Raw genomic sequence first — 13,362 nt, 5'->3', positions numbered from 1 at the left:
TTTGTACGTTGTCTTTTACTCCATAAGTTGTCCATGGCTTTCTTTTAGGTAACTATAGTGCTGTTTCCCCTTAGGGGTATAAACTGTGTTTTAAAAACTTTTTAAAATGTATACATTTTATGTATTTTAAAAGTTTACTCATGACAGATGTGCATGGTTAAGTTTACAGCTTCTTGTCTAAACTTCATGAAGTCAAATTTACCTGAATCAATAAATAAAGTCTTGATTTGCCTTCCCTTTCAATTACCACACCAATGGCAATTAGATAAATGTTTACATTCAATTAGCTAAATGTAACTTTGATTCAGAAATAAAAAAAAGAAATTGCTGGAAAAGCTCAGCAACTCTGGCAGCACCAGTCGCCCTTGGAACTCCTTGTTAACTCTGATTTCTCTCCATAGCCAGACCCACTGAGCTTTTCCAACAATTTCAGTTTTTTGTTTCTGATTTTCAGCATCGGCAGTTATTTTAGTTTGTAACTTTGTTTCAGCTTGTTAACTAAATCCGGCTTATTACTAAACTTAATACAACATCTCGTAAGTCTGGCAGCATCTGTGGAGAGAACTAGTGAAGAAATTATCCAGCACTACAAACTCTTTCTCTTTGTACTGTTGCTGCCAGACCTGCGGAGTTTCTCCAGCACTTTGTGCTTTCTTTTAAGATTTCCAGCATCTTGCTTTAGTGCCAGGACAGAATTCTGCTGGAGACCCATCCTGAAAACACCCAGTGTGCATGCATGAATGACTCAGGGGAGCCAGTGAGCCCTTTAACCGTTTTGAACTGAAGATTGCGCGAGGAGGGTTTGGTCCCTCGCTGCTTGCCGTCGTGCCTGCCGCAGGGGTTTCTGGGAGGAGGCGTTCGCGTGCCGGGCCCGGGTTTCCCGACTCGTGCCGACTGTGACCGTTGGAGAGAGCGCGTGAGGAGCCCGTGGTCCCGAATGGGGAAGGAGTAGGGAGAGGTGGGCTCTGGGTGAGCGCGCTAGGACCCGGGGAGGGAGAGCGGGCTGCGAGATGTCCCGGCTCATTGTGAAGAACCTGCCGAGCGGGGTAAGTCCAAGAGGCCGAGAGGGGGGGGGAGAGGTGTACGTCGCATCCTTCTTGTCTCCCCCCCCCCCCCCCCAAACCTGAACAACATGCAGGAGGTGACTACACCGGGTAGAGAGAGCCCTGTACGCTGTCAGATTGTTGCACCTTTCTCCCCCTCCGCATGCACACAATGTGCTGCAGAAACACATCAGAGTGTGCTCCTCTCAGTGACCTCTGTGCCGCCGCTGCTCCTCTTTAACCCGACTGGGGACTGTGGTGATCTGCTCCCAGCACAGGTCCACAACTTGCCCTGTTACTGATGAGAGCTTACTGATGAAGAACTTTTGCCCGAAATGTCGATTCTCCTGCTCCTCGGATGCTGCCTGACCCCGCTGTGCTTTTCCAGCACCACTCTCTAACCTTGACTGTTAAGAGCTTACTGCGGTTTACTGTTCTGCAGAAAGTTCGCTGCTCCCGAAACATCAGTTCTGTTTCTGTCCGAACGGGTCTGTTGCATTTTTTTAAACCCTTCGCTTTGGTTTGGTCTGTTTCCTTCCTGATTTGTTATAAATGCGTTGCTATCCCCATTCAAGCCTGATTTGGAGATGCCGGTGTTGGACTGGGGTGTACAAAGTTAAAAATCACACGACACCAGGTTATAGTCCAACAGGTTTAATTGGAAGCACACTAGCTTACGGAGCGCTGCTCCTTCGCCAGGTTATTGTCACAACCTGAAGGAGCGTCGCTCTGAAAGCTAGTGCTTTCAATTAAACCTGTTGGACTATAACCTGGTGTTGTGTGATGTTTAACTTGGTACACCCCATTCAAGCAAGTCTTCTGATACCTGAAGAAGGGTTACTGCACTCGTAACTTTAACTGTGCTTTCTGTCCACAGGTCTTGCCTGACCTTTTGAGTTTCTCAAGCAATTGCTGCTTTTGTTTCAACTCTTCTGGTTACCTGCATATTGAATTATTTTCCAGTTCTGTTGTCTAAACCAGGCTGCGCTCTGAGGATTAAACTTTATATCTATATGGATTAGTTTTTCATTAATTATGAACGAGATACCCTGATTCCTGAAAGATGAAGTGTTATTGTATAATCAATAACATAATTACTCAATTATTAGTTCTGAATGAACTAAATTTCTGAGTAATTGCTGAGTATACCTTCTAATAAGGTGTCTTGGGTCAGATACTACTGTCATTATTATGGTCTGAATGCTTTCCTGTATGTTAACTCATGTAACATGTGCCACAGAGACCAGTTGTTCTGACACACTAACAGTATCCCTACTTCTGGGCCAGAAGACTACATGTAATTTGGTCTGTGTGCTTACTGACATGTGTGTATATGTACATGATAACTGACTGAACACATGACACTCAGATTCCGTTGAATAGAGAGTGACTGAAAGCAACAACTTTTAGACAAGAATGTCCTCAATTACGGTGGTATGTAACTGTCTTAAATGTGCACTGCCTGTCTAATCTGGAATCTCTGTTTAATACAGCATCTGTTTTTCACTTTAAAGAATAGGAATGCTTTTCCAAACCTATATAAGCGTGGACATAGATACACTATTACATACATTCAGGTTAACATTGACATGACCCGATTTAGTTCTCATGCCATTATCACAACTTGGCCTGTGTCATTGCTCATGACAGATGGATGTACATCATTTATTGCAGGTGCACAAGTGTTAGCTGAGACGATAGCTTCAGTATCCAAGTTGTCATCCTGTATGATAGGTGGTCTGTTTTATGCAGTTTGAATATGTTGCCTGTTTCTTGATAGGACTGGACCATCGCTTATTAAAATGTCATGGGACTTAGGTTGGACACACTGACTTTTTAACTTTCTGCAGGCCCCTTCATTTGTATGAAAATCTTGAAATTTTCTGCTAAGTCCTGGTTGAAATTGGGATAACTGCATGCTCATAGATCATGCTTTTGTCCGATTTTGGCTGGGGGGTGGGGGCGAGAGTTTGGGAGAGATGAACTGAGTGAATCTGCCTTTCAAACATGAGTTGTCAGTGAGGGTAAATTATTCCCTTTAGTGACACATGTACTTAGCATGGTCACCTGAAAATCTTAGTAAAGTGCTTCCTATGGATTATCATGGATTTTTCTGTATGTACAATGCATTCTGCAAGACTGTTTGGCTGAGGATAGTGAGGAGAAGAGAGATATATGTTGAACACGAACTTTCCTGCACTGACTTTGGAAGGACGCACTAGTGAAATGTGGATTGTTATCAGACACAATCTGTTTATGAACACTGAACACACTGAATATAGCGGTCAACATGTCAATACTATTGCTCTAGTATCTTGGATTTATCATATAAAGGGGAATTTAGTGAAAGGTACAGTTAACAGTGTAATTGTGTTTTTGGTCATGGAAAATATTAGACAGGCAATCTTGCATCATGATACATGAGGAACCTTAAGTTGGATGATCAGTTCTGTCAATAGTTGGGGTTGATTTTGTTGGTAAGTTTCATGCAACTCGATTAGTTGATCAGTCTTTATTAATGCCGGGACAGTAAATTAATTTATGCATCAATTACTTGGGTTTTTTTGTTTCCTCATGTGACATGTTTATATAGTCTTGCATGTCTTGACATAATTTGAATTGCCACTTATCATCTTTAAAAATTAAATTCACAGAGTCCTAATTTGTCTCTATCACCAGAATGAGCTTGTTCATCTAGGGACTTGGAGGATGTGTTCAGGCCCACCTGGTGCTGATGAAATTACAGCTGGCCATCATGTGATACAGCTTGCCGAATCTGTTCTGCTTGGTTGTGGCCAAAATGATTGAAATTGTTGCTGAGAGTATCTTCAGTAATATCCACTTGTATATCAAAAATAATATATTTGTTCTTAGTTGGGCTTGGAAATCAGTGAAGAGTATCAGAGCTAGTTATTTGGGATAAAAAATGAGGTCTGCAGATGCTGGAGATCACAGCTGAAAATGTGTTGCTGGTTAAAGCACAGCAGGTTAGGCAGCATCCAAGGAACAGGAAATTCGACGTTTCGGGCATAAGCCCTTCATCAGGAATGAGGAGAGTGTGCCAGGCAGACTAAGATGAAAGGTAGGGAGGAGGGACTTGGGGGAGGGGCGATGGAGATGTGATAGGTAGAAGGAGGTCAAGGTGAGGGTGATAGGCCGGAGTGGGGTGGGGGCGGAGAGGTCAGGAAGAAGATTGCAGGTTAGGAGGGCGGTGCTGAGTTGAGGGAACCGACTGAGACAAGGTGGGGGGAGGAGAAATGAGGAAACTGGAGAAATCTGAGTTCGGGCTTATGCCCGAAACGTCGAATTTCCTGTTCCTTGGATGCTGCCTAACCTGCTGTGCTTTAACCAGCAACATATTTTCAGCTAGTTATTTGGGAGTCTGGTTTGTTGTGTACTTCTAAATTGTACTCTCAGACTGTCACAAATAATCATTGGCGTGTACTTCACATGCTTTCAACTGATCATTTCTAACAGTTTGTGGTTGTTATGAACAATGAAGTACTTGTTCAGTAGTTACCTGTGAAACATATATTTCAAAAAGTAGAACATGAGTTTCTCTCTCAATGTTGAAGTAATTTGCCTGAGCTAATCTAAAAATATTAGAACCAAATGTAGTGGGTTTGCAATCCTGTGACAGTCATGCGCCAGGACCTTTATTGGATGTATCTACTTCTGATGTGGTAAATATTGAAGGAGCATAATATAGAAGAACACGCTTGCTAGGATGATAGAGCACTACTAAGAGATTGAAAAATGTGCTGGTGATCTTCCAGTCAGCATGTGATTTTTTTTTGTAGAGAAGATCTCGAAGAGGAGATAAAATTTGGGATGATGGGAGATCAAAATTGAAGAAACTGAGACCCCATTGTAAATCATCTTTGTCTAGTGATGGAGGCATCTTCTTTACTTCATCTGTTTTGGTGGCATCATGTCTAATGCTCGTTGACAAGTAGATTGAAATAAAGGAATCAAGTTTGTTCATGTTGACTTTACATTTTGGAAACAAGATTAATTCCTTGCCATTGTCATGAGTTGATGGAAATTTACGCCATCGACATGTTTGGTTTTTCTGAGCATTGCAGTGTCATCTGCAATAAAGAGGCAACCTGGTGGATTCTTGACGATATAATTCACATAATCATGTTGAGAGTAATCTAAGGAAATGATGTGTAGTGAAAGGTGTCTTAAAAATTTTCACTTTCTATGACTTTGGTGAAAGATAAAATCATAGAATCCCTACAGTGGGGAAGCAGGCCAATTGGTCCATCCAGTCCACACTGAGCATCCTATCCCTGTAACTCTGCATTTCCCATGGCTAATCCACCTGGCCTGCATAATCCCGAGATACTATGGGCAATTTAGCTGGCCAGTTCACCTAATCTGCACATCTTTGGACTGTGGGCGGAAACCTGAGCACCTGGAGGAAACCTACGCAAACGGGAAGAATGTGCAAACTTTACAGACAGTTGTCTGATAGTGAAATTGAACCTTGGTCCCTGGCACTGTGAGGTGGTAGGAGCAACATGACACTAACTTGTCATGTTGCTCCTATGTATGAACTAATATCTCTTCTTAGTGTTGACTTAGAAAAATAATTATATCTGATAATTATTTGCTTTGGAGCTAATTGTTCAGAGCACAAGAAATTAGAATTGTCTGTCAGTCTGATGCTCAACATCTGGATGATGTAATTTTGTACAATGGAGTCCAATTCCAGCTTGAACTTTACTTGAATGTGAATGCTGCATTTACAGGAGGATAAATGATATGTTAGGCATTGTCTTTTAAAGTTGCTAATAATGTCAAACCTGTCTGAGTAAAGGTTAGTCAGGTTATGGTTAGATTCGATGTTGTGGTTTAGGATCTTTTGTATTGTAATTGATGTGTTTGTTATCTCATGGATTGTAATAATACATTAATCAGTGCATACTTATGGATAAATCATAGGTTCTGTTGTAGAACTAACGAAAAAGGTTTCAGGTGTCCATTGTGAGGAACTATATTGGCATTGCAGACAAATAGTGTCACTGTATGGGATGTCAGACTCATTGAAAACATTTAGCTCGTGCATGGACTGCATCTCTGGTAAGATACATAAAAAGATGATATCTGCACTTGCATCACTGACAGTCTTGGTATATGGTGTGTAGATTGGCCATTCCTTTTTGGGTATAACTCTTGAATAGAGCTTCAGTTTTTTTTGTCAGCATCCATGCTGTATGTGAAATTGCTCATATGGGCACATGACAGGGGTCAATAAGCAATGATGTTATAGTTACTTCTTGGACTTTGTTGACATGGGTGGAACTTTGAAAATGCTCTTTATACTGTTCCTTCCTTGACTCTTTGTCATACACTGCTCTGGAGTTGTGTGTTGCACACACCAGCGCAATGTCCTCTTGTATATGTCACAAAATTCCTGACAATGTCTTGTGGGTGAGATGAGCCACATCTCATAAAGGAATCCTGACTTGGACGACAGTAGGTGCTGTAAAGTCAAGCACCTGAAAATTTTGTTGTCTTACAGCAATTGCTGTGAGCATGTGTTCTTCTATCTGTGTGTCAACGACACATGCTTTAAGTTTGTCTAGAGATTTGTATATCTTGAAATGGACTCAGTTTTTTTTAAGTCATCTTTCTTTATCAGTGATTTGTTGATGTGGGGAAATATAGATATCTTCTTTCTTGAACTGAAATTCTGACAAAATGTCAATGGAGTGCTAATTCATCCTCAGCTGTTTACTTTTCATCTTTCTTCTTCTGTTTTGTTTTGTCGGCTTCTCTCTGTTTTCTTCTCCTGTTGGTGCTTCTGAGGTTGCCCACTTTCTGTTTCTTTCTTTTGCTGGAAATTGTTCGGCAGTGCTTATGTGTGATTAGATTAGATTAGACTTACAGTGTGGAAACAGGCCCTTCGGCCCAACAAGTCCACACCGACCCGCCGAAGCGCAACCCACCCATACCTCTACATTTACCCCTTACCTAACACTACGGGCAATTTAGCTTGGCCAATTCACCTGACCTGCACATCTTTGGACTGTGGGAGGAAACTGGAGCACCCGGAGGAAACCCACGCAGACACGGGGAGAACGTGCAAACTCCACACAGTCAGTCGCCTGAGGCGGGAAGTGAACCCGGGTCTACAGGCGCTGTGAGGCAGCAGTGCTAGCCACTGTGCCACCGTTCAGACCAATATAAATAAGAACAATATCATGTGTGCTTTCTTCTGGTTTCATTCTATTTCTGCAGTATAAAAATGGTGTAGCTGACTGGCAACTATTTACAGGCAAGGTCTTAACAATGTATGTAAATTTTAAAAAATGCTTTTAGCTGCATGTTGTTTTGAGATCGTATTGCCAATTTGGGAGTGTCTTGGTCCTCCTGCAAGCTGCCATCATTTATATTGGACAAACCTTGGCTTTTTTTATTGAAGTGAGCAAATGTATTCACAACTGTTTCTTCATTGTGATTGACGTACTTAAATACTGCTTTCAGTTTGGTGGCTTTGTAGACTTCAGCACTGAAGTTGTGTGGATAATCAGTCATGTCTTTTTGGAAAAGAAATTTTCGCAACTGCACTGTTGCTGTCATCAGCTGGCTGCACTAGCTAGTTGTTGCTGTTAGCTGCCACCAGTTTGTAGTGTCCATTTGTTGTCACCATGTCACACTCTGATGGGTTAAACATCACTGGCAGTAAAATCTGATCTGAGCGCTTTTCTCTTAACAACCCAGCCTTTTTGATATTTGTTATAATGGAGCCAGATATTTTGACATTTATTAAATATGCTAGTTAAATTGCTATATTATCTGGATTTTGTGCTTACTGACTATTATTGTTATATTACATATACTTAACTGATTGGATGCGCTACATTGATGACTTCAATACTGAATCGTCAATTATCCCCATTTCAAACAAGTATGCTGTTTTGGAAAATGTAGGGGGTGATGGACACTCAGGAGTACATAGCATGAACAGCCAACTTTCTGGTATTGAGACTGGCTTGAATGTAATAAGAGGAACGTCAGGTTCCAAGCGATCGATTGTGTTAGAGGTCTCTCTAGTCCGAGGTACAGACACGTTTCTATGGCCAGCAATGAAAAATCAGAATGGTGTGTTGCTTCCCTGGTACCAGGAACAAGGATGTCTCAGAGAGGGTGCAGAATGTTGTCAAGGGGTAGAAGGACCAGCAGGAGGTCATTGTATACATTGGAACCAATGATACAGGAAGGGAAAAGGTTGAGATTCTGAAGGGAGATTACAGAGACTTAGGCAGGAATTTAAAGTAGTAATACCTGGATTACCACCAGTGCTACGAGCTAGTGAGGGCAGGAATAGGAGGATAGAGCAGATGAATGCATGGCTGAGGAGCTGGTGTATGGGAGAAGTATTCACATTTTTCGATCATTGGAATCTCTTTTGGTGTAGAAGTGACCTGTACAAGAAGGACAGATTGCATTTAAATTGGAAGGGGGCTAATATACTGGCAGGGAGATTTACTAGAGCTCCTCGGGAGGACTTAAACTAGTAAGGTGGTGGGGGTGGGACCCAGGGAGATAGTGAGGAAAGATTTCAATCTGAGACTGGTATAGTTGAGAGGGTAAAAACAATGACTGCAGATGCTAGAAACCAGAGTTTAAAGTGGTCCTGGAAAAGCACAGCAGTTCAGGCAGCATTTTCCTGCTCCTTGGATGCTGCCTGAACTGCTGTGCTTTTCCAGCACCACTCTGTTCTCAACTGAACCAGAGTTTAGATTAAAGGCGAGTCAAACAGTCAGGGCAGGCAGGGACAAAGCAGAGAACAAGGTAGGGTTGATAAATTAAACTGCATTTATTTCAATGCAAGAGGCCTATCAGGGATGCCAGATGAACTCAAGGCATGGTTGGGAACATAGGACTGGGATATCATAGCAATTACAGAAATCTGGCTCAGGGATGGACAGGACTGACAACTTAATATTCCAGGATACAAATGCTACAGGAAGGACAGAAAGAGAGGCAAGAGAGGAGGGGGAGTGGCGTTTTTTGATAAGGGATAGCATTACAGCTGTACTTAGGGAGGATATTCCTGGAAATACATCCAGGGAAGTTATTTGGGTGGAACTGAGAAATAAGAAAGGGATGATCACCTTATTGGGATTGTATTATAGACCCCTTAATAGTCAGAGGGAAATTGAGAAACAAACTTGTAAGGAGTTTCAGTTGTCTGTAAGAATACTAGGATGGTTATGGTAGGGGATTTTAATTTTCCAGCCATAAACTGAGACTGTCATAGCGTTTAAGCGTTTAGATGGAGAGGAATTAGTAAAGTGTGTACAAGAAAATTTTCTGATTCAGTATGTCGATGTACCTACGAGAGAAGATGCAAAACTTGATCTCCTCTTAGGAAATAAGGCAGGGCAGGTGACTGAGGTGACGGGGGAGCAGTTTTGGGCCAGCGGTTATAATTCTATTAGTTTTAAAATAGTGATGGAAAAGGATAACCAGATCTAAAAGTTGAAGTTCTAACTTGGAAGAAGGCCAATTTTGACGGTATTAGGCAAGAACTTTCAAAAGCTGATTTGGGGCAGATGTTCGCAGGTAAAGGGGCAGCTGGAAAATGGGAAGCCTTCAGAAATGATAACCAGAGTCTATAGAAAGTATATTCTGTTAGGTGAAAGGAAAGGTTGATAGGTATAGGGAATGCTGGATGACAAAAGAAATTGAGGATTTGGTTAAGAAAAAGCTGGAAACATATGTCAGGTATAGACAGGATAGATCGAGTGAATCCTTAGAAGAGTATAAAGGCAGTAGGAGTATACTTGAGAGAAATCAGGAGGGCAAAAAGGGAGCATGAGATAGCTTTGGCAAATCGAGTTAAGGAGAATCCAAAGGGATTTTACAAAAACATTAAGGATGGATGGGTAACAAGGGAGAGCAGAGGGTCCATCAAAGATCAGCAAGGCGGCCTTTGTGTGGAGCCGCAGGAGATGGGGCTGATACTAAACGAGTATTTTGCATCAGTATTTACTGAAAAATGATATGGAAGATATAGAATGTGAGGAAATGGATGGTGACATCTTGAAAAATGTCCATATTAAAGAGGAGGAAGTGTTGGATGTCTTGAAACACAGAAAAGTAGATAAATCCCCAGGATCTGATCAGGTGTACCCTAGAACTCTGTGGGAAGCTAGAGAAGTGATTGCTGGGCCTCTTGCTGAGATATTTGTATCATCGGTAGTCACAGATGAGGTGCCAGAAGACTGGAGGTTGGCTAATGTGGTGCCACTGTTTCAGAAAGTGCTAAGGACAAGCCAGGGAACAATAGACCAGTGAGCCTTATGTTGGTGATGGGCAAGTTGTTGGAGGGAATCCTGCGGGACAGGATGTACATGTATTTGGAGAGGCAAGGACTGATTTAGGATAGTCAACAAGTGTTGTGCATGGGAAATCATGTCTCATGAACTTAATTGAGTTTTTTGAAGAAGTAACAAAGAGGATTGATGAGGACAAAGTGGTAGATGTGATCTATATGGACTTCAGTAAGGCAATCGACAAGGTTCCCCATGAGATACTGGTTAGCAAGTTAGATCTCATGGAATACAGAGAGAACTCGTATACAACTGTACCCAACTCACTTTGATACAGAGCTGGCTAAAAGATAGAAGACAGAGAGTGGTGGTGGAGAGTTGTTTTTCAGACTGGAGGCCTGTGACCAGTGGAGTGCCACAAGGATCGGTGCTGGATCCACGACCTTTCATCATTTATACAAATGATTTGGATGTGAGCATAACAGGTATAGTTAGTAAGTTTGCTGATGACACCAAAATTGGAGGTTTAGTGGACAGTGAAGAGGGTTACCTCCGATTACAACGGGATCTGGACCAGATGGGCCAATGGGCTGAGATGTGGCAGATGGAGTTTAATTTGGATAAATGTGAGGTGCTGCATTTTGGGAAAGCAAATCTTAGCAGGACTTATACACTTAATGGTAATGTCCTCGGGAGTGTTGCTGAACAAAGAAACCTTGGAGCGCAGATTCATAGCTCTTTGAAAGTGGAGTCGCAGGTAGATAGGATAGTGAAGAAGGCGTTTGGTATGCTTTCTTTTATTGGTCAGAGTATTGAGTACAGGCGTTGGGAGGTCATGTTGTGACTGTACAGGAGATTGGTTAGGCCACTGTTGGAATATTGTATGCAGTTCTGGTCTCCTTATCTGAAAGATGTTGTGAAACCTGAAAGGGTTCAGAAAAAATTTAGGAAGATGTTGCCAGGGTTGGAGGATTTGAACTATCGGGGGATGCTGAATAGGCTGGGACTGTTTTCCCTGGACCGTCTGAGGCAGAGAGGTGACCTTGTAGAGGTTTATAAAATCATGAGGGTCGTGGTTAGGATAAACAGACAATGTCTTTTCCCTTGGAATGGGGGAGTCCAGAGCTAGAGGGCATAGGTTTAGGGTGAGAAGGGAAAGATATAGAAGAGACCTAAGAGGCAACTTTTTTACTGAAGGTGGTACATGTATGGAATGAGTTGCCAGAGGAAGTGGTGGAGGCTAGTACAATTGCAACATTTAAAAGGCATCTGGATGGGTATATGAACAGGTAGGGTTTTGAGGGATATGGGCCAGGTGCTGGCAGGTGGGACTGGATTTGTTTGGGATATCTGGTCAGCATGGATGATTTGAATCGAAAGGTCTGTTTCCATGCTGTACATCTCTATGACTCTATTGTAATGTCAATTACCTTGGAGTGTAGCTCCTTGAAAGTGGAATCGCAGGTAGATAGAATAGTGAAGAAGGCGTTTGGTATGCTTTCTTTTATTGGTCAGAGTATTGAGTATAGGAGTTGGGAGGTCATGTTGTGGCTGGGCAGGTCATTATTTATGCCACTGTTGGAATATTACATGCAATTCTGGTCTCCTTCCTATCGGAAAGATGTTGTGAAACTTGAAAGGGTTCAGAAAAGGTTTAGAAGGATGTTGCCAGGATTGGAGGATTTGAGCGATGGAGAGAGGCTGAACGGGCTGTGGCTGTTTTCCCTGGAGTGTCGGAGGCTGAGGGGTGACCTTATGGAGGTTTACAAAATTATGTGGGGCATGGTTACGATAAATAGACAAAGACTTTTCCCTGGGGTGGGACAGTCCGGAACTAGAGGGCATAGGTTTAGGGTGAGAGTGGAAAGATATAAAAGGGACCTAAGGGGCAATGTTTTCATGTAGAAGGTGGTATGTGTATGGAATGAGCTGCCAGAGGAAGTAGTAGAGGCTGGTACAATTGCAACATTTAAAAGGCATTTGGATGGGTATATGAATAGGAAGGGTTTGGAGGGCTATGGGCCAGGTACTGGCAAGTGGGACTAGATTGGGTTGGAATATCTGGTCGCATGGACAGGTTGGACCGAAGGGTCTGTTTCCATGCTATACATCTCTATGACACTGTAACTGCAATGTTTACCTATCTGTATGGTCTGGAATCTATGCAACTGTACAGCAATTGCTGTGTGAAATAATCTAGGATGAGAGAATCAGTATTCCAAAGGCATGCCTTAATTTGATTTGTGTTTGTTACTTTTTCATTTCCCAGATGAAGGACGAGCGTTTTAAAACACTATTTGGTGCCTTTGGAACATTAACAGATTGCACATTAAAGTTCACAAAGGATGGAAAATTTCGAAAGTTTGGATTTGTTGGCTTCAAAACAGAAGAGGAAGCACAAACTGCTTTAACACACTTCAATAAGAGCTACATAGACACTTCCAGAATTGCTGTAAGTAATTTGGAATGTATTTCTTTATTTCAAGTCATAAGTTCTTTCACAGCTACATAAATATTATCATCATGTTGTTTGTTGAAAATCTCCCAAGACTTCACTATAAGATACTTTTGGAAGGGATATTTAGAAATTCATACAAATTGTTAATTGCTATCTTGATTAGGTGTTAAGTGACTGCAGATTTCAACATTTTCATGCCATAGTTAACTGGATTATACAATATATTTACTACTTTGCAGGTGGCATTGACAGATTTCATTAATTTAATTTGGGGACTGACAGAGGATTATTTGTTTACCATTAAATCATTTTCAGCTTTTAGAATGCTCAATTTTTTTCTCGAGTTTGATGTTCTTTGTGTTTGTTTCCTTCGTTTCTAATAACTTTAATTGGGAATAATATTCAAACAACATATTTTGATGCAACATTGTGACAACATTGATGCACTTTATCTGTACTTTTTTTTTGATTCGATTCGATTCCCTGCAGTGCGGAAACAGGCATTTTGGCCCAACAAGTCCACACCGACCCTCCAAAGAGTCACCAACCCAGACCCATTCCTCTACTCCCT

At 41.8% G+C, this 13,362-nt stretch overlaps 1 protein-coding gene across 1 annotated transcript in view; it reads left to right on the top strand.

Annotated features, from left to right (window-relative positions):
• The first annotated feature begins 851 nt into the window (after positions 1-851).
• Positions 852-13,362, top strand: part of rbm19 (RNA binding motif protein 19) — a 248,632-nt gene continuing 236,121 nt past the window's right edge. Inside the window, exons 1-2 of the mRNA XM_060843698.1 lie at positions 852-1,046; positions 12,603-12,785. Of these exons, the coding sequence (XP_060699681.1) occupies positions 1,011-1,046; positions 12,603-12,785 (219 nt within the window). The 5' untranslated portion in view covers positions 852-1,010. The remainder of the gene's footprint in view (positions 1,047-12,602; positions 12,786-13,362) is intronic.

This window comes from Hemiscyllium ocellatum, chromosome 24, assembly GCF_020745735.1.
Source record: "Hemiscyllium ocellatum isolate sHemOce1 chromosome 24, sHemOce1.pat.X.cur, whole genome shotgun sequence".
Taxonomy (NCBI): Eukaryota; Metazoa; Chordata; class Chondrichthyes; order Orectolobiformes; family Hemiscylliidae; genus Hemiscyllium; species Hemiscyllium ocellatum.
Note: the sequence above shows the minus strand (reverse complement) of the source record. Positions and strands in the feature narration are given on the sequence as shown.